At 39.7% G+C, this 22,319-nt stretch overlaps 1 protein-coding gene across 1 annotated transcript; it reads right to left on the bottom strand.

The window, feature by feature from the left end:
• Positions 1–1,002: 1,002 nt before the first annotated feature.
• Positions 1,003–20,509, bottom strand: antxr1d (ANTXR cell adhesion molecule 1d). Its single transcript, XM_042010938.1, has 18 exons — positions 20,175–20,509; positions 16,640–16,711; positions 16,473–16,544; positions 16,056–16,137; positions 14,814–14,844; positions 14,664–14,737; positions 14,251–14,319; positions 14,093–14,173; positions 13,881–13,941; positions 10,604–10,702; positions 10,307–10,376; positions 6,669–6,747; positions 6,319–6,414; positions 6,181–6,219; positions 5,911–6,009; positions 5,620–5,784; positions 5,427–5,507; positions 1,003–2,113 (listed from the first exon to the last, which is right to left on the bottom strand). Exons 1-18 carry the CDS (start codon positions 20,330–20,332, stop codon positions 1,805–1,807), a joined length of 1,737 nt encoding a protein of 578 aa, XP_041866872.1. The 5' UTR covers positions 20,333–20,509; the 3' UTR covers positions 1,003–1,804.
• Between the last annotated feature and the right edge of the window lie 1,810 nt (positions 20,510–22,319).

Raw genomic sequence — 22,319 nt, 5'->3', positions numbered from 1 at the left:
GATTCATTTGCTGAGATGGATTGCAGTGAAGTGAGTCACATAGCAACAGACTGACCTTAGCACACTCTTTTGTGTGTGTGTGAGTTTAGTATGTCATTGCATTTCAGACAGGTCATCATCCACATTCCAGCTGAATGTTGCACTAATCTCCCTCAAATATTGCTGGGTTGTGAAACCTCCACTCTGAAAACAACAAAAATCGAGGCCAAAAGCGGAGGAAAAAAAAAAAAGGCAGACTTCCAAGATTTCACTCCTGTTTGTGACATAATCAAAATACTCAAAGGTCTGTACACTAGGCACAGTGTTGGAAACCAGTACTGAATAACTGGGATCTCTGGACCATCTGGTACACATGCTTTAAAATCAGAGATAATTATGTTGTCAAAGTTACTCAGTGAACATAAAAACCTGTCACTGAACATGGTCCATTTGTACATCCAAACATTTTAGTTAATATCACATATAAAGAAAAAATAAACTAAAAACTTGAATCTGTCTGGCTCTTAAAGAGGCCCAAACCCTTAAAACAAGAAAAGATGAAGTGTGAAACTGCTCTGACTAAATAAAAAATTCTTGAGCTGTAGTCTAAATGGATGAATGAGAGTACATTTAAAAAGACATTAAGATTCATCATGTTTTTTGATCCAATATATTTGTCACAAATTCCATTATTTTACTACACATACTTCTTTATTACAAGGTAATTAAAAATCTTTGAATGTAGGATTAATTATATGGGCATAAATTTCAGGGATTTACTGTAAGTGTCCTGACAGCAGTGGCAGTGTAATTACTTTAAGTAAAGAACACTGATATAATATCAAGGCATTACATCGTAAAATACCACACCCTGTAATGTCCAATTAACTAATAACTGTGTCCTAAAGTCACTGTGGCCCTGACTGTGTTTTTGGGCTGATTTATAACATGAGTGCAAAATATTCCTCTCTGAATACAGAAATTTAGTATAATTATGTATAACACTCACTAGCAGACAGCAGATAGAAAAAAAAACTTTTATTGAAAACAGACACATCAAGTTATTGTTGAAGAAATAATGCAAATGATCATTTCAGTCAGTTAATGCAGTATACAGAAAAACCCTGAAGATACAAATGTTCATAAGCTCACAATTGAAAAAGATACCATAGTAGAACGCAGCCTGATGTCTGCCGTTTAGCCCTCATCCCTTTCTCAAACATTTTAATTCCACAGATCTACCTGATGCTAAACAAAGAGGGCCTATATTACAATAAATAAAGCACTGATAAACTGTCCTGCAGTTGTAAAATGGGCAAATTCAACGAATTCTGAAAAAGTTTCTTTGGCTGAAAAGGGACAATTACATATGAATTGTAGTCAGTTTGTATAAAACAAACAAAAAAGGCCATCAAAACTGACATTGCTATTATCATTCATTACATGCTGTGTTTAATTCACCTCTTCCTAATAGACATTTTCACACACAATCTGTCACAAGCTAACTTTCAACACCACTAAAGTCCCTTGATTGAATTTCCAGAGAGGATTGCACTTACTCTCGCCACCTGCATGCATGGCATCCGACACTGTACATAAAGGGCCTAATCAAGTAAATACTTGGTGATATTTTTTATGTAAGAATGCTGTGAAACTCAGTAGCTGATTATATTATCAGATAGTGTTTTTGCTGCTCAGCAACAAGGCACAGAGTTCCTGGCCTAGATTTTCCTGTTGTCTTGAGTCTTTGGGCTGAAAAGTGGACACATTTTAATGTGGAAAAACTTGATACATCAGTTGTTTATTGCATCCTCTCTCTTCATTATTACAGCCTGGGTGGAGGTCGGGATGGCGGGGGTCCTGGGGGCCCAGGGGGTGCACGAGTTGGGGGTGGACCTGGAGGGGCTCGGGCTATGGGAGGAGGTGCGCGAGAAGGAGGTGTGGTGATAGAGGGTGGTGCGACGCGAGGCCCTCTTGATGGAGGCTTTGTACGGGGGACAGAGTTGGCGACCAGAGGTCGCTCTTCAGCTGGCGGGGGAGGTGGAGGTGAGGGAGGGTGAGGTGTGCGAGGACAGGCCTGGCGATTTGGGGTGGACTCTCCATCTCTGACTCGCTGAAAACTAATACAGCGACCCTGCAAGACAGAGAGAGACAAAGGTTAAATCACAAGTGCACATCATCATTTCAGTGCAGACTAAAGATTAAAATGATCAATGAGCTTCCATGATCCACCAGAAAAAAAATGTTTGTCTAAGGCTTTGCTCAGTCTACGAGACCAGTGTGTGTGTTTGAGGCCTCAGAGAAGAAACAGAGCTGCTTCTGTCTTCTGTCCACACCTGCACCACACCAACTATGATGCTACAAACAGGCCCTGACAAAGTTATCACACACACAGCTTTCTCAGTTTCCCCTCTTGTTCTGATGCAGAACAGAAAGTACTTTGTCTCTTATGTGCACAACTTTAAAGAAGGTAAAGAGAAGTATTTAAATATCTCTATTTAGTAACAGAAACTCTTCAGCATTTAACATAATTTATAAGTCTAGCAGAATAGAACGCTTCTCTTATTGTCCTCATTGATGGTTTTTTTTATCTTGTCTCTGCAGCATCCTGCAGACACACACACATATACACACAAATTCTTGTCTTGCTAAGTCAGTGTGTAAAAGATGGAGAGTAGGTCTCTGTGTTGCAGATCCATGGTGGTCTGATTATAACACCTTATTAAACAGAGAGGCCCTAAAGTCACACAGGGGCCATTAAGAGGACCCCAGCAGCAGTAGCTTTGTGACTGAAGGGGCCATTGTGTATTTGTATGTGTTTATGAGGGGTGTGTAATTGATTGAGGGCAACCCAGCTGAGGGGTGACTGCTTTGGTGTTGTTGCTGGGCCACAGTGAAAAGGCCAGTTTGTGAGCAGCAGAGCAGCAGCACAACACCAGAGAGAGCATATGGACACAATGAGAACACAAGCTCATGAATATGTGTGTGTTTGTGTGTTTGACTGTAAGCATGCCTCCACCAGAGCATATGGCCTGAAAGAAACCTCATGAATAACAGAAACACAGGAAGGGAAAGAAAGGTTAGGAGGCTGACTGCAGGAACACCAAAAAACATAAGCTTCATGAGCGGCTCTCCATCCTTAAGAGGATAATGTGTACATAAATTAAATGTGTGAGAGTTCAGCAATGTGTCACTTGTATTGGCCAGTTTTCTTGTGTCCCCCTTGGCTCAAATATCTGTCACTGCTTCATTTCCCCTTGTGGCGGTTGTTTATTACAAACCCATAGCTCCTTCTCAGGAGAAAAACAAAACCCTAAAACACCTCCAGCATCCCTCTTCACATCACTCCTCTGTCAAGTCTCTGTTTCTCCTTCAAACCCAGAAGACTTTGCCCTTTCCTCAAAACCACACACAAATAAGAATGTTTGTGGCTGTCTACGAGGATCTTATGTGCATACATGCATTGTCACTATTATGTTAATGAAAAAGAGAAAAAGAGGGGAGAGTGCAGCCACATCAGACCTGACAGTTCTGCCTGTCAGCTTGCATAATATTACAGCATTTGAGACATGTCCACTTGCAAGAGTTAATGCGGTTAACAGTTTAGAAGCTGCATCCCAATCTCTCCCATTTAGGTGTGTATGTGATTAGTGTAACATCTCAGCTCTGTCATTGCTTTTCTAAAAGGTGAACTTTTTCCTTCCACTATTCTGTGCTGGCAGTAAAAAAAATATAAGATATTTTTCAGTCAATTTTGGGAATTTTCTTTTAACCTATTTCTTAAAAGAATTGGCAGAGGAAAAGAGAGAAGGGGTGAAGAATGGGCAGTGCTCATTTGTGCTGTCAGTGTCTGAGAATGAAGATTTTGGTGACCCCCCTTTGGTTTGCTCTGTCCTGTGTGACGGGTCATCAACTCTGGGGGCAAAAAAAAGGGAATCTCGTCTGTCACAATATGGCTCGTGGCTTTTCAACTGCCCATCTGTTTGCATGATGCTCACTCCAGAGAGCAAACGTGTGTGTTACACATGCACATGCAGACTCGGTACAGAAAGAGATGATGTGCAAATGGGGAGCATGGCAGAAACTGGCAGGCTTCTAATGGCTGTTTTCAGAGGCAGTGATGTAGGAATAATAAGGGGAGAAAGCAGGAAGAGCTGCATGTGAGCTGCTGCTTAACAAGCCGTAATGGGATAGCTGATGCTAGCTGGTTATCACTATTCCATTTAACACCTTATAAGGCATACTGTAATCTGGCTGTGCAGTCTGCCACTGTCCTCCACCCATCTTATGTTCGCAAAAAAATTTGACATGACCACTGGTGGGAATTCACTCAATGTTTAGATCAGAGCCTAGCTTGGTAAACGATGAGAAGTCACTGTGATCGTTCATGTCCGATATGGCTATTAGTGCCAGTTCTAAACTATCTCCCTTGGAACAAAAGTGGATTTTTTTCCCCCTAATTTTTTTTACATGTGAGAAATAGTGTTTCATTTTTCTCAGTTAATGGTGCGTGAAGGGAGATGTAGGGGTCATTATTGAATGGGTCTGTGAACCACAGTCCCATAGAAAGTGACTGACAAAGACTTCAGAAACTTCTGCCCTGACAGACACTAACTGCTCCACTTGGTTAAAAAGGACAGAACCACTGATGGAAACTACTTTTATAGAGTTCAGATACAGTAGACACACACACACACTGACACTATTACATAGTGAAGAAGAATCATGCTATTCAAAGCACAAATCAATAAGTTTTATGGTGTCGGCTGCAGGAAGTGACAATAACACCATTGACAATAGTGCAGATGTTTTACCATGGCAACCAGTATGATGATGAAAACACGTCTCTGGGGTTATGGGATGCTGTTCACAGACTCAAGGCTAGAAAACAGAGATCCCACTCTGCTCTTTCTGTTTCAAAACACTTGGAGGGAATACAGTAATGTCCAGTTAAAAGAAAAAGAAAAAAATTAACTTGCTATATAACACCATATCAAATTAATTTGACTAAAAATCCCCACTTGAACAGAGAAAGGTATAACCTGATGATTGGAAACTTGATAGAAGCCACATTATTTCTGGAGTCACAGGGGAAAGTACAGAGGAGAACAGTACGCCTTGTGTGTGAACAATTGAAGCTTTGATAAGGATAGCGGTATCAGTAGCCCTTTGAGTCAATGTGAATGTAAGTGTGTGTGGACAAAATCAGAGCCATGCTGTACGCATTGCTCACCAACATGTCTTTATGCAGTGAGACTGTTAAGAGGGATGCAGATGCTCTGTTGTTCACAACAGAGACAGAAACCCTTCTGTACCATCTAACTTGCAGTTAAAAGCCTTTTAAGAGGTTGTTACTCACAGAGCAATCCTCCAGATTAAATTGAATGATGCTTGTTTGGATTTAAGCAGCAGATTATATAAGAGCATTTTTACACAAGCAGCCTCACCTGGTCTCCAGGCTGGGGTCTCATCAGAGATACCTGGTCATAACCTCTTCTGAACAGAGCCCACAGAGCATCAAGCTTCCCCTGGAAGAACCCAGAAAGAAAAATGTTAAATGAAAAATGGAAATTTACAATAAAAAGAAAGAAAAAAATATAAGCATGTCAAATTTGAAGAACATTTGTATAAAATGCTAACCTTAATAGGTGAATACCACTTCTTCTGCTGTGGGGGACGACGGGGAGGTTTTCGAGGCTTGGGCTCATATGGTTCATATTCCTGCTCTGGCATCTTTACAATGGCATTTTTAGGTTTGTCCAACTTAGCACCTTCCTCAGTTGACCCTTTCTCCCCCCATCGCACCTTTAATGATAGTTTATAGGAATATATAGTTCAAAAGAAATAAAAAAAAAAGAAACTTCATAATAAGCTGCTCCACTTTTACATTTTGTAAATACAGTATAGATAGTTGACGATAAAAGTTTGTACCTCCATGCGTTTGATGCCTCCCACTCCTCTTCCTCCATAATAGGAAGCATCCACTGTGGGCCACCTCTTCTTGGGCATCCCATCATCTTCATCTGAATCCTTTAATTGAGATCTGTATCATCATGCAGCTCATAATATTTAACATACTGCTATTAATAAGAACTAATCATATAATTGGAACCATGTAATGGTACATTAATCCCTGCAATCTTGTGCAAATCTGCAATCTGACTAAAAAATACTCTATTTGCCCTCATGGTGGTGACTTACTGGCTCTGGTGGTGGAGGTGGAGGAGGCTCTTTGATTACCTAGAGATATAAAAAACTGATATAATTTACAGCTGTCCTCAAGCTGTTTTTAGGAATAATAAACAGATAATTCAGTATGATAATAAGGCTGAAACTTACCACAGTGCAGCAGAGAGGCCAGAACCACCACATCAACAGCAGAGCCAGGAGCAGGAACACAACCAGCAATGATATTAGCACTATGGTGCCGTCAAACTATACACAAGCACAGAATGAGAGAATACATATTATACTCATCACTAAAGAAACAACTGATGAAAAGAAGGGTTAAATAAAAAGAGAAAGTACTCACAGTCTCCTCTGATGACAAACAACAGAGGAGAAAAGAGGAAGATAAGAGCAACAGGAGAAAAAAAAAAAAAGAAAGTTGGAAGAAAGTTTATTTAGAAAAGAAAGCATGCCAAAGAAGCATTCACATGCATGATTGTAACAGTGGAGGCTCAACTCACGCATTCAGTAGTCGTGATGTGAACAGAGCTGGTGATGTAGGAGAGGCCCTCGTTCATGCTCACCTGCAGATAGATGACCCTAAAAAAATAAAACCCCCTTTCACCATCTGATGTGCACAAGTATCACACTAAAGAGCATCTGCAAGAGTGAACACATTAATGGGTCCTGTAGAAGCTTGCCAAAGGTGTCAAATGCTTTCTTTGCTCCATCTACTTTGTCCATACTTGCAGCCTTACAAGCACACAAATATGCTGACTCGCAGCTAAAGCCCATGAAGAGGGTCAAGGAGCACTCCACCCACAGAAGGAATTTCTTCTGCCTGGATTGAATCCAGACCGCTAACGTGGGAACATTAGAAGGATAAAATCACTTGCTATTCTCCAGAATTTAATGTTGGTGTAACTATATCAACATAGTGAAGGCAGGGAGAGGAGATTGGAAAAAACAAATACCTTTTTGGTTTGATGACTTGATAGAAATGTTGACAGAACCAATGCTATAAGTTATGCATAAAAGACCAAAGAAATATGAACAAAAACGAGTTCTGCCAAATAAGCAGACTGTCAGGCTGTAGTTCTGGGTTTAGAAAAGAATGGAGAAAGGCTCCTTGTGCCTTTCTAATGGTTTAGGGCAACAGAGACAAGGGGGGCATTGAGCTTTGGGTTTAGACTTGAGGAGGGGGCACCAAGAGGTCACTGCGGGGTGGTTGGAGGACAGAGGAAAGAAAATAGAGGGTGGGGGATGGTATGAAGAAGGCGTTTCCTGTTCTACATCCCTTCAGCGCTGTCCCTCCCCTCTGATAACTCCTCTTCACTTCCTCTGTTTTCTGCTCATTGGCCCATGCCTCACAGTAGCTCATCTCATAACTCATACTGACACTGACTTGGGAGAAGAAAATTGGTTGTGCAGGTGCCACTACTCTTGTCCTTCTACTTATTCCCTCCACTTTCTGGCCCGCTTTCCCATCATATGGTCAGCTCTCCTTTCAGGCAGGCAGGAGACATGATGCTATCAACTGCACTCTGACAGAGAGATCTCAGCCCCTATCAATCATCTATCTACCCACTATATACATTTTTGCCCTCTGTGTGTGTGTGTGTGTCTGTGCATGGTGAGGTGGAGGGGTGGCGAGGTGACGGGCAAGCTGCATCCGGAAGGTTTCCAGTCAACACAGATTTGTTTGACAGCTGCAGTGACTTCATTATAGGCGACAATGTGACTTGGGTGAAACAGGAGGTGAGTGAAGGTTTTCTTTTGGGTTTTGGGCAATGACGTGATGATGGGATTTGAAGACCAAATCTCATGAATAGGCTAAACAACTGCACAGAAAGCATCACACAAATGGGACATGTGACAGTGCAGCAGTTAATGATAGTTATTAATACTGAATCAGCAAATGCCCTGTTTTTGCATGAGACCTTTTAGCTGAAGAACATATTTATTTAGTGGAGGAAAGTCTGGAAGTTAAGCTGATTATGACTTTGTGATGGAAACTTATGCAATAACATGAACATGTGGCAGGTCCTGCTACCCCACAAATGCTGCTGGATGGATCAAACAAAGCTGTCCTGATTCAATGGATGTTTTTCCTACTAGTAAAGGACTCAAAGAGAAATCACAATTGAAAGACCAGGGGCAGGCAACTGGATATGTGTTTGGATGAGCTCCTCACATTCTATGGGATCCAGCTGAGATCTGGCTACAGCACCATTCCATAAGCACATGCGCACTGGTCGCTTGAATGCGCACGCCGAAGCATTTGAAATGCAATGCAGAGAAATTGATTTAATGCATTTATGCATTTAATGGACACATAACCAGCACTGCTGTTAAAATAATTGGTCTGCCCACAACCAACCTCACTGAATTCATCAACAAAGTTACCACACACATTGAAGTCTCAATAGCACAGAACTCTACACACCCACTGCATCAATAACAAGCCCCGCTGAGGATATCATGTTCCTTATTTATTTATTTTTGTTCTGCTGGGTTAATTATTGTTGCATTTTGTTTTGTTCTTTTCAGTATTGTCTACTTTGTGGATGCATTCTGCAATAATCATAAACATTTTTAGTTTAATGTTAATGAATCACACACGTTTTGTTGTGAATGTTACACTAAAATGTTACAATGACATTAAAATTAATATTACACAAGAGTAGCATTTTTTTAATATTGCACTAAGGTAACACTGTTTCAAATTATATTTTAAAAAAGAAATAATATTGAAATATTGTGATCTTTATTTTTGGCAAAAAGCACCTTTAGGACCACACATTATCTCACAGGTAACAAACTTTTTCATCTATTTGTCAATATTATTATTTAAAAACAGATCTTGATTAGTTTAACAACACCTGATATTTTCAGGTCTGGGAAAAATGTGGTATTAAAACACAGAGTTTCCCATCATATATGGTAAATAGTTTTTTCATGCTATATTAATGTCCTGTAAATTCTATATATTTAAACTTTTAATAAAACATATTTGCATACAAATAGTTATGCATTATCTTGAATATAACAAATAATCAACAGTAGGGAGTATTTCTGTATCACCTGTGCAGCCTGCGAATCGTCATCCTCGCCTCATTTCCTCATCTAGAACTCATCAGCCAGCTGTTGCCCTTCTCTCTGGACCCTTCAATCATTTACAGCTGACTTTCTCTTCAGCTGCACTCAGGCAATGCTGACTCTGCCTTGATGGGCCCCTGCAACGTGGAAGGATTGCTCCTTCAGGCATCACTGCAGAGTGTAATAATGCACCCTATTCTACTCTGGTATTGGGAGAAGCAACTCAGAAAACCACACAGTGACACTACTTTGACACTAAATTATAGAAAAGGACTACATATCTGCTGGTCTGTGTGACTTATATGCTATTTTTGTGATGCAGTGTAAGTAAAAAATACTTTAGCATGACAGGTTCTTAAATCTCTTACTGCTACAATAGAGAAGTTTCTTTTCTTGGCCATCTCTGAACATCAATTTCCAATCAAAGCAGTACTTTTTACTGGCGGATAAGACAAGCTCAAATCATGGTGGAAATCTGAGTGACAGAAACAAGACAGATGATGACTAGGAGGTGTCTGAAGCTGCAGGCCTGAGTGTATAATTATGCACAATACTGCGGGCAACAGGGACGGGAAGGCTTCTAGGCCTCACTCCACTCTGAGCTCAACCAAAAGAATCACTCCATCTGCCCTGTAAGAAAACTCTACGCTGGATCACCAGGAGTGAAACTGGAAACCTCAGAGGAGAATTTATACTGTGCTGCTGTCTCCACTCACATTTTCTCAGAGATTAAAAACATCACACACACAAAACACACACACACAGTTGCTTGGTTCTCTCAAGCAGGCTCTCATTAAGCCATGTTTTTGGGCTCTTCTCCTGTTATCCCCTTGTGATTGGTGTCTGGCTTCGTTAGCTGTGACAAACCTTGATTGATCACAGACACACAATGACTTTGGCCCTAATTTGTTCAAGGACAGTATTCTTCTGTTGAAAACTTGGGTGCAGCTGGCAAATATCTGTGTTACAGCTGTATGTGGACAGTTTGGAGACTGGAGACAAAGCTGAGAAAGAACGTAGTGTTAAAACCAGGGAAGAGCCACAAAAATGTGCAGCTTACCGTCCCACTTCCTCTACAACGGGAGCAGGACACAGCAGGTAGGTATCCTCTATTCCAGCTGGTCTTTCGTCTGCACATGAAACACAAAATCACACTTTCAAAATTCAAAGTAAAATTCAGGCCAAACCATAATACAGTTCTACATGAAGTCTTGCAGATCTCCAGAATTGATTAATTAATAATAATCACAAGCTCTTACATCCTTGTTTTTAGAATTCACTTCAATATGAATTCTTTTTTTTTTAATCCTCTCAATCCTTTCATGCTATGGTCTTTGTGTACATTTGCAGAACTTACCCAGAGTGTGTGTTTCATTTAGTTTGAAGCTGCAACGGACCTCATTGATGTTTCTTGCATGGCGGAAACCATTGCCTTTAACAACCACCTGGAAACTCTCTATAAGACAAAAACAAATAGAGCACAAGCAGCACCATCAGAAGTAATTAATAGCATGTTCAGTCATGGTAAAACATATTTTCAGCTGACAGTCATAAAACATGAAAATTCCTCTTTAATTCCAGTTGAGCTAGAAGAATATTTCTAGTGTGCAATTATGGTGAGCGCTGACAGCTATTTTTTTCTCATGCATGCCTCATTACTGCTTCTTTATATCTGTGTGCTTGTGCGTGTATGTGTGGAAAGGCCATAATATGCTCCAGTGGCACTAATGCTAAAAGTGCTGCTATTCACAAATATCCCAGACAGTGCAGTTGCCAGAAGGAGTGCGCGTTTGTATGTGTGTGTCTTTGACCTTTAGTTTCCCCCAGGCATTGTTAAAGTGCACTGACAGAAGCTTGCCAGCATATGCCAGAGTGTCTATGTGGCTGCTCCCCAGCATATGTTAAAAAGCGGGAAAAAAACACTTGCTTAAAAACATGCCTGCAAGGCTGACAACAGCACAGCACTGTCAAAGTAGGTCTGACCTTACCTATGGCACCACGGCATGGCATTAGCACGTGCGCCTCCGTGCAAGCGTGTTTGTGTGGGTATGTAGTGCCTTTATATCCTTGTGCACTGCATTGTGTTTTTTTCCCTAAGGAATCTGTAAGCATTTATTCTCTGAGCATGCAAACATGAATGTGTGCACATGTGTGTGTGGCTCTGGCTGTACACTAAGGTTTCCTCTAGCATTATCTTAGCTAATAAAACTGAACACTTGTAACACCTTTAACATTTAAAGCTGCAGCGTGAAGATCACTGGATAAAAACATCACAGGGAGTGGGTGTATATGTGACAGTATTTCTTTAAAGGTCAGACAAGCAGCTACAAAAGCCATAGACTTCAGAGAAGTAAGGGGAATCAGAGCTGAGAGGAGAAAACAAACACCAACACAGCTGTCTGCAGGAATGTAGGAGAGTGAAGAAATGCATCTGCAGGCACATCAGCTGGAAAAATTGTAACGTTTAAGACATTTTAAGCATAAGTTATGCTTTAAGTAATTCATATAACTAAATATAATGATACAGAAATTACATCATACATATTACTGCACTCACTGAATTTAAAGAGAATGCAGTCCATCCTCAGAAAGATAAAATATTCTGAAAGCTAAGTTGGAAATATTCTGCAGCTGTGCACACAGCTGACATCATACTTTAAGCCTCTCGTCACATGTGCGTGCATGTTCATTTACAAATGTTCAGTGATTTACAACCTGTCAGTAAGTCAGAGCCTTGTCATTTCTAGTGACAGTAGACCCAAATTCTACATGGATTTAAACACACTCACACACATCGACCTACACACACTATTCGGTGATTAGGCATGATTAGGCACTCATTTCTTATTTATAATCTAAAAAAAAGACTAAATTCTCAGTCTTAGCATACTCTATACACACCAAAGCCTAATGGAGTAAAAGGTCAGTGCTGTCAAACGTATGGTGGGCTGGGACTGGTGGTGTCCTGCTGACATATACCTCACATATGCTACTGCCCTCTCCCTCTGTGACTAAAAGTCTCTACACCTACACTTGAATGCCCGACATGGGTGTGTATGAATGTGTTTCTATTTGTTGCTACACATATATACACACACACAAGCACATGCCTTGTATTTGTGTACGTCTGCAGAAAACGCAGTATGACTTGTCTGAATGGCGGGTCCTCAATCATGTTAGTGCAAAAGGACAGTAAAACACAGGGAGGGGCAAACACTGAAGGGACAGCAGGGAGAAAAGGGTCAGACGTTAATGAAAGCAGCAATCTCTCCTGTCATGTTAGATCTAAGGCTTAATTCTCACTGTACCATATATGTCTGTGTGTGTTGGGAATCGACGCTGTCATGTCCTATAGTGTGGTCCAATGTTCACTGTCCAGTCTGATGGCCTGTTTGCAGGCAGCTCAGTCTGGTCACTTCACATCAATGTGAGGGACGTGTGTTCATGTGCTTGAAGACGTGTGTGCGCTAGCTGACTAAAGAGCATCTAAATGTGTTTGTATGTTCAAAATATGTTCTATATGCCATGTGCCTACATGCATACAAAAGGAGAAGCAGAGACTGTCATATTATCTATGCACTGTGTATGAATGCTTTTATATGCATGATAAATGCATGATAACAAAAGAATATTGGTAGGAAATTAAAGTCAAATCTCAGTCATTTTCTGCACAGTGCAATTTTTTGACAGTGCAATGTGAAAACAAGTATTATATACCAAGTATTATATATATGTATATATATATATATATATATATATATATATATATATATATATATATATATATATATGGGAACAAAATTAACTATAAGCATGCAAATACTACACTCTTCATTAATTAGGCCAGAAGCAAGGTTTGGTTAAAGCGGGTCCCTTGGTCTCTTAGTTCACTGACCATTAGGAAATTCATCCATCGAATAATAAATGAGGCTGTTGGAGGATATCTGGGCATATGTCGAGTTATACACACCCAGTTTCTGGCAAGAAACCAGAAGCTGTAATTATTACTAGAGGATAATAGTTATTTTCGCACAATTGCTTCCCTTTTTATCGTTCTAGGGCAACATTTTCCTTCCTTTTGTCTCAGCCGATCCTTCATATTCCATAATAGATGGTAATCTCCATTAGTTGTCCTGGTAGCAGGCCCGTAAATGCACTCTCTTAAGTGAGTCCTAATAAGGTCATGTCAAAGCTCATCCATCCTGCTGGCTAACCATAAAGGCCTCTGTCTCAGCATCTCTCCTTCTGCTTCTTAAAATCTTTAAACTGCAGCGAGGAAGCAGAGGAGCCTGACATGGATGAAGAAGTGAGGTAGAGGACAAAGGGCTATTTAACATATACAATGTGGCAAATTAGGCCAAGGAAGCAGCCATGCTTAAAGGTTCATAGCTAATTCCTCTGACCAGAAACCACCCCCCTGTACACATGCTGTGATGAAGTGCCTATGCTAATTTCTCCCGGCTGAGAATGACAATACGCTCTCTGTCACCCTGTGGTCATGAGCATTCATGCTATTATGCTATTACTCAACCTCATATTCCACTCCAAAGGTTTTCGATGACTGACACAAGCACACATCACGACTTGCTGCTGTCCTAACAGGAAGGCTAACTGGTGCCCCTCACACATCTTACCTCCTGCACATACGCTGGATGGCTCAGCTGCCAGTATCTCAATGCAAGATTTCTTGATGATCTGCAGGCCACAATGAAAAAAAGGGGGGAAAGGGAAAGAAGAAAAGAAAGACAGCCACGAGATAATTCAGTGATGTAATGGTTTTATGGGAATTTCAATGTGGGTATTTATATGACATACATGCTGTATTTTATGTGTGTTTGTGCCTTACCGAGTCAATAATTCCCCTGAGGGCTTGGAAACCTCCCAATACAGGAAACACATGGTCCATGCTGTCTGCAATAGTTGCAAGCTAGAAAAAAAAGACAGGAAAATGTGTATTTGGTCTTTTAGCATTTCCAACACTTCATCTCACTTTGTTGATCTTACTTGGGTCTGGTTGAATTCTTTCACCCCAACACAGTAAACGATGGCACCCAAAGACCTTGCCCTGTCTGCCTGCAAGAAAAAAACCAAAACAAAACAAAACAAAACAAGAAGTTAATGTAAATTGAGCAAGTCTAATAATTATTCAGTAAGGCCAAAAAACACTTGGTTGGTCCACAAGTTTTACAACAGTTTAGACTACAGGTTCATAAAATTATACAAACTGCAAGAAAAGGACATTAACTCTGATGTGACATAATCCTAAATATTGGATCATATTTATTTAATAAAATTTAGAAGCAATAATCCTGTGGGGAAGATTTTTTTATAGGTAGGGACTGAGAAACTTTTCAATGGTATTCATCATGCATTAATTATTTATTATTTTCAAACAAGGATGTCTAATACATGGTTACCTCTCGCCTTGCTGTGTCAAACTGCCACTCATTCAGTTCTCCATCAGTCAGGGCGATAATAACACTAGCAGTCCCTGCAGAGCACACAACACATTTATGTTTTGTGAAACAATATTTTGCAGCTTAACAACAATTACAGACAGAGCTTACCATGGTTCTGTTGATATATCTGTGCATTAGCCTGCAATGGCAAAAAAAAAAGAAATCAGTCAATCAGTATGTCAGACAATATAAGAAGCAGCAAAGCTAATGGTCAGGGATGCATAATATTCATTTATTTCCAATCTCAGATGTTCGAATATTTTTTAAACTCATTGCAGCTGATGTTTTTTTCTGACTACAGTATGCACATACATTTTTTCACTAAGTTGCAGTGAATATTGACTTTCTCCAGTAGTTGCTTTATCATTAAATTAGTTTATACAATGATGGCAGATGCAGATGTAGATTGCACATTGCTAACAAAAGCACAAGTTCACAAACACAAGACGTCTTCAAAGTACTTGTAAAGCAGACTTTATTCTCATGTAACATTTTCAAACAAAACTCTTAAAGGTCTCATATGATAAATTCACTTTCTAAAGGGTTTCTATTAGTCATGTGAGAAATGAGAAAATGATAGCCTGTGTATGAGGCCCAAAATGAGAAAATTCTGTCACCTCTCTCACTTGCTTGCTCCACTTTTTAGCAATTGTGTGCTCAAACGGGTGAGTCTGAGATCTTTCCCTTTGTGACCTCATGAAGGGAAATACCCACTACCCCTGATAGTGAATACTGCCATTGACCCACACCCTTTAGCTTAGCCTGCTCTCTAAAATCAGAGGGGCGTGGACAGGCACCACTCATGAACATTTAAAGGTTTAGACACAGAAACAGTCCGTTCTCAGTAGAGCTCAATAGAGCTACTTTTGGAATGGCTAAAATTAAGGACCCACCCTGCAAATCTCAATTTTGCAGTCTGGCAAAAATCAGGAAGAATGGCCTTTGTTGATGTAAACCAGATTTATACTCTGTGGTCCTTTGAAGAAAAGGGACAGCTTTCTGCTAGAAAGAGGATGGGCATGTTCAAGGAGAAATTTGGATGACTTGTTTGCTGTCAAGGCTTTGCTCCTCTTACTTCATTCAAGTGCTTTAAATATATACAATAAAAAGATTAACAAGACTTAAATAAACAAAATATGATCTCTTTAACAGATATTGCATGTGCTTTATTTGTCAGCATTTTAGTGTCTAGTTTATGTTATTTTGTGATCTGAGCCACTCCTCATAGTTATCTAACTGGTCCTGGTTTCAGCTGCCAAGCTCAATTAATCCTCAGCGGACACTGTCTGGAATAAATTGTTAAAGGTTACCAAGGTGATTTATGTATGACGTCTTTAAACACAGCCTTACCATCTCTAGGCCTAAGTTCATGAAAGTGTCTCCTCCAGGGATAACACTGTCCAGAGCCCTTAAACCTTCAGTAATGGCCTCCCTGTAGGGTAAACAAAAAGAAAAACATCCTGATAAAACAAACAGAAAGGAAATTGTTCTTAAAAACAAATAAATAAACAGAAACAAACAGAGGCAGAATTGTGTTGGTAAATAATGCTTTGGCTAAAGCAGTATCCAATGTTTGTCCTTAGCCAAATCCTTCCTCATTTAACAAAAATCACTGCTTTGTATTTGTATGTTCCCTAAAGCTGGATAAAATTAGGATAATCTCCTTGGGATTATAAAGCCATTCACAGTTTATAAACTAAGATGGCATTTCTGTACAATGCAGGCACACAAAGTTGCAGAGAGAAAACTGGGATATGAAGTTATTACCTGCTCTCAGTCAGTTTCATGATGATATTTCCTTTTGTGGAGAAAACTATGAAGGACATCCTCAGCATGGGGCTGCAAACAGAAGAGTTTTTACACTTTAAGAACAATAATACTGGAAGAAACAAGACATCCACCAAAAAAACAAAAAAAACTACTCCTGCTTGTACCTTATAAACTTCTCAGCCAGCTGCTTCACAAAGATGTAGATCTCCTTCCAGTGATGTTTCACGCTTCCTGATCTAAAAAATAGCACATACCCACAACAATTAAAGAAAAAAACATCTTTTAAAACAAAATTGCAAATCCACATGTGAAGAAAAGAGTTGTAACGTTCTACTAAGGGCACGCGCCAATAGCGTAGATATAATCGCCATGAGATGTGTTTCAGGAATTGTAATCTCTTGTCTATCAAAGGACATTCTTCTGGTCACTTAGTCACATTCCATTACTTTTGGACTGTAAGTGTCAGCTGTGAGCTGCTGGTTAGCCCGTTACATGCTGCTACGAACATGACAATCTCCTTAATGAAATCCAGTCCCATGGGGCTGCTAATGGGGGCTAATTGCTGCTGGGCCAGAGGGTTGAGGTTAGACAGGGACAGATGTAGCAGTCTGCCTCTAGCAGGGACAATGTTAGCAAGCAGCTGGCCTGTGTGTACACTATGTATGGTCACGTGAGAGTGCAAGTGTGTGTATGTGACTGTGAGGGTGAACAGATGGTCCCACTGTGCAAGACCAGCCCAACAACAGGTTGGGTATCCACAGGAGGAAAAAAGGCTGTGACATGAACATCTGAGGCGCCCAGAATTAACACTTAGCAGGGGGGGAATGTGTGACTGTATGAATGCCTTTTGAAGGATGTAACATCCAACAACTTTAACACCAAACTCTACAAAGGACTCAGTGTGTGTGTGCATTACAGGCTCGTAGGCAAACTGAAAGCCTGAGCTGGTTAGATGGCTCCTTTAGATCTCGATTTAACTAGACACTTCCTGCTCTACTTCCCCCCTGAAGTAAGTACATGATTAAAGCATCCTGGGGGGTCAAGCTGCCAAGAGTAACAAAAAGGTATTAATCTCTTTCTCAAAGTTTAATGTTTTAATTGATACTAAACAAAAGCTCAGTTTCAACCCTCAGAGCAGATCAGAAAGAGACAAAAATAAATAAAATAAAATCTCTGAATATATTCTGTTCACCTGAAATGAGGCAGAAGCACAAGAATGAAATGCATACAAAGCATATACTACAATATGCAAAAGTGCCTGTAATTGTTGTTATATGGTAATAATCTCTGACATACAGAAATATGGTGGGTCTTAAATGGGTAATAAACATGATTACTCTTTGAATTGTTTGCAAAATTGATCTCCCAGCAGAATAAACTCCATACAGTACATTCTAGATTGGTTTATGTAATGAAAGTTACTGCTATCATTTTAACATCTCAACAATCAGTCTTTAGTCTTTTACCTGCATTCTTACATTATGACTGCAAACCCACTTTGTGTAGGCAATGTCTACCCCCAACAGTAAAAACCAATCTCTGCTCAGGACTCGGCCATAGAACACCTATTATTCAATTTGTGGGAATCTAGATAGAGGGGGAAAAATGCAGTCTGGTATTAGTGTGGGTCAGACATAAGGTTTAGAAAGTATGGAACTTATGATAATTTAGTTTTTCTAACACTTCTAGAGAAAAGCGTACACATTCTTCACTTAGTGAGCCTCACTGTGTAGACAAAGCCAAACACTTCAGTGAGACAAATACTGATGACATAAGAGCTAATGTAGATGCTAAACAACATCCCTGATGTATAATTTTGCTCTGCTCTCTGTCACAGAAAAACTAGATTAGGTCACTGGGTGGCATTTAAGGTTTGTAAAACAGCCAACGAGACAGTGCTATCTTGGGAGAAAGATCAGCTGCTTCCTGAAGGCCTGCTGCAGCATGCAGGTCCAGACAGTGAAACAACAGAGGCACACCAGAGGCTTGGCCATGTGTGACATGCCACACACCCCAGGCACCTCCTAAACTTTTTGAAACAAAGGGTAAAGACTGAAGAGTGTCTGACAGATGCTGACGTGGACATCTGAAAGTTCATCAAATGTGTTGAATCTATAGTTAAATGTCACCTAACATGTTCACCTTGCAGGAATGGGAGGTGCACATGGAGCCACTCAACTTGTTTAAATTATTACCTCAGTGTATTTGTGGATGTTATGTGCAGACACAGTGTTTATCTGCTTCACCTTAAAACCATAAGCTTTATTCAGACATTATAACCTGTTATTATTCTACAAGAATTGAGCAACAAATTCAACCATAAATTATGGTATTTGCGTTACTCTCTGTCTTTTACTCTCCTTACTTGGCATAATTTCATATGTCACTATTCTCTGTCCATGTGCATAATCTTACTGTGCAGCTTGAGTAAAGACATGACAAAATGTAAAATTTTGGGATCAAGCCAATGAGAGCTGGTTTTAATGTCAGAAATATAGGTGGGATACGGGTATGTACAAAGATAAGTCATTACAAGAATTCAGATTTTAATCAGGTGAGGGTCCTTTATTTGTCAAAGCGAAGCCAACCTCCCTCTGATTCCTATCAAACACGTGAGAACAAGCCAAAAAACAATGTAGAAACACCACTTTTCTACATTTTACCAGAATGATGAAAATACCAAACACTGGCTCTAAAACCAGCCTTTTGCATTCTTTTGCAGCAACAATTTCTCACTTGGGATGTGAGGGTTAGGTGGGGTGTGCTTGTGCCATTAAATCCCACTGCTCATTTAAATAGTAAAACAGGTGTTGTGTGACATTTTTATTTCATAAAAACTTAATTTCTATGAATTTCCAAGTCAGTCAAATCAAAGCTAAGCTGGGTAAAGATACAAACAATCAAAAAGAACTTTTAACAGCTTGGTTATCCAACTTGTTTTCTTACAGGTAGCTTATGACAGATTTATAGCATGTTAGTACATATCTTACTGATGTGATGCCATTCAATAAAAGGAGGCCTATGAAAAGAAAATCTGTCTTTTGAAAAGAAAGTTGTTTTTCTCTCCTGTGTTTTTGTTTAATATTCAAATGATTACATTTAAACTAAGGGGAACAGAGTGCAATACTGTATATAAAGAATGGAAATAGCTTCTAAACATTGCTAGTAGAAAGAAATCTCAGCACAAAGGAGGAAGAACAATTAGCTTGCAAGGCAGCACCGTTGAAAGCAGCTTCTGCAGCTGCGTCCTCAGGCGTCCACAGACTGTAACTCTATCCATCCTGCTCGCCCTGCCCACATCCCGTGGGCAAAACTCACCATTTTAAGCCGGACGAATAGGAAAAAGAAAAAAACGGTCCAGCATCTAATACATTCTCCCTATTCCCCAACACAATGTTTTATAGTCAACCTTAATACACTAAAGATATACCTAAATAATGATGATTGTGGATGTGTTGTATATGAAGTCATTTGATTTGTATGCTGTCTTAGTACTATAAGAAACACATAATGATAAAGAAAGGAATTTGATTTAAAACCCATTTAAGACCTTGAAAACTGTATTATAACCTACTAGTTTACTTTTCTATAGTTCTGTTAGGCCACAACCGCACGTGATGCGTTCCCAAACTAATGGGTTGCATGGCAATGCGCAGCGACCAGAAAGTAACAATCTCATAAATAATATCGGAGACTCACTTGTCCAGAACAAAATAGAGGTCGAATGCGCCCTGACAGGACTTCTCCTCCTCCTCCTCCTGTTGCTCTCCCTGCGGTTGTCCTTCCACCGAGACACCGAGGAAGAAAATTCCAAGCAAAGCCAAGGCGAGGAACATGGAAGCTTGTGTCCACGCCATCTTTCCTGGTTACTGTTGACTACCCCAGCACTGCGGCAACTAAAGATATTCACATTTCTCTCTCATGTATTTTTTGTCAACAGACTCAACGATAAGTGCAATCAGTCTGGTGGAGAATTGTTGCGCTTAAGCCGGGGTTTCCAACACTTCCCCTTCTGCTGAGAGAGAGAGCGAGAGAGAGAGAGGGAGAGAGAGAGAGAGAGAGAGAGAGAGCTTTGAAGCAGGGCAAGATGAAGGAGCGACGCCCGAGATGAGAAACAAAATACCTTTTTCATTTTTTATGTAAAAAAAAGAAAAAAAAAAAGAAGAAAAAAAAAAAAAAGAATCAGCACCACATCAAGATGAAGAGGGATTAGGCAAAATATTCTGCATGAGAAAAAGAGGAATTAAGGGTGACATCATCCTCAAGTCACCTTTGACTTTCATGCGCTCACAAAGAACATGTGGCCATGGGAAAAGTAGCTGTCCGCACATTATAATTAGAATTTATGCTCATGTCCTTAAATATCCTCCTCATGCTGGGTTATTAGTACTTTATTAGATCTATTTCAAAAATGGAAAAGCAAATTAACCATTGAGTTCAAAACAATAATAGCAATATAGTGTACTGACTGGAAGAAGTGTATTTTGTGCCTCTGAATATGTTGTCCAGGAGTTCCGTCAACTGTCTCCAGAATGTCGCCCCCACATGCAAAAACAGAGGAACTACAAAGGGGGTGATGAAAGGATTCGCAAATGTTCTGTGATTATCATGAAAACCCTTAAAACGTTGTAATGTGATGCGATACGTCTATTAAATAATCTACCTTAAACTCAACTATTAGATTGACTGATTGTATTGATTACACAAAGGTTATCTCAGTGTCCTGAAATACTTTAGTTGTGAACTGGTGCTTTAAATAAACTTAATAAAACGGAAAAACAAACAAACAAAAAAAAAAACAAAAAACAAAACAATCGTGTCAATAGTCAGAGTAAGCGAACTTTTTACTCAAATACACTGACTGGTTGCTGCAAGTCTCCTTATCTAAGACTTCTTGAGTTGTTGCAAAAAGTATCACTGTTGTTTTACTTATAACACTTAAAAAATATTTGCATTTTTGAATTAGTAATTTTATATAGCCTATATTTTTTTATTTTAGTATTCATCTAAGAAAAATAAAATCAAATTATTATACATATAAAAAAGAGTTGGTTTTCCTTGAAGGCTTTTTATGACTTTCTTTTAACAAATATTGGCTCAGAAAACCAGCAGGATATTTACCCAAACTGAAGCTCTGATGCAGAAGAATCGTTAAATGCTTATTAGACAGAAACATTTAGTTTATGAATAATGCATTTTCCCAGTGGCAAGTTCAGACCCCTCTTCATCATGTCATGCAATTGCGGCCAATTTTACAATTTCCCGTTGCTCATATTAGTTTAAAAAAAATCCTATCACTGGTGTCACTCTGCCAGAAACGTTGCCAAAACTTTTTTCCAGTCCCATTAATGGCGTGTATGCGCTGCAGCTGCAGTGAGGATGTATCTATCCAGTAGAAACAATGCATGTCTGTAATTAAAAACTACAAAAAGTTCTTATAAAGCCACGCCCGTGATGATTTTCTTATGATTTATTACATGATGACAAAAAACGCTAAAGTGTATTATCAGAAGTTGTTTCATTTTAGAGCAACTTACTTTATAACTTCACGGTAAAGACCTCAAAAACAGCATTAACTTTGTTTAGAAGTGTTTCGATTGAGACGCAGAAAGCTTTGTTACCACAAAGGAGCCAAAATGTGCATTATTATCCAGGTCATCATCTCCTATCTTCGCTGAAAGAAGAGTAATAAGACAAAGGAGAATTTGGAAAGTGAACTAGAGGCGTGCGCGCTCACTCTCGCGCGCGCACGAAATGCGCCACGCTTCAGTGCGTTCTGTGAAGGGGATAAGTGGGAGTGGGAGAGAGAAGAGAAGAGACAGTGCGCAGGAGGATTCAGTCGGA

This window comes from Melanotaenia boesemani, chromosome 16, assembly GCF_017639745.1.
Source record: "Melanotaenia boesemani isolate fMelBoe1 chromosome 16, fMelBoe1.pri, whole genome shotgun sequence".
Classification (NCBI taxonomy): domain Eukaryota; kingdom Metazoa; phylum Chordata; class Actinopteri; order Atheriniformes; family Melanotaeniidae; genus Melanotaenia; species Melanotaenia boesemani.
The sequence above is the reverse complement of the archived record's forward strand: the minus strand, read 5'-3'. Positions and strand labels throughout refer to the sequence as shown.

Coding starts and splice junctions, on each gene's coding strand:
- antxr1d (XM_042010938.1), bottom strand. CDS start 20,332: ATGGCGTGGACACAAGCTTCCATGTTCCTCGCCTTGGCTTTGCTTGGA. Junction 16,545..16,639: donor CTGGCTGAGAAGTTTATAAG/GTACAAGCAGGA, acceptor TTCTGTTTGCAG/CCCCATGCTGAGGATGTCCT. Junction 14,845..16,055: donor TGAACTTAGGCCTAGAGATG/GTAAGGCTGTGT, acceptor TTGCCATTGCAG/GCTAATGCACAGATATATCA.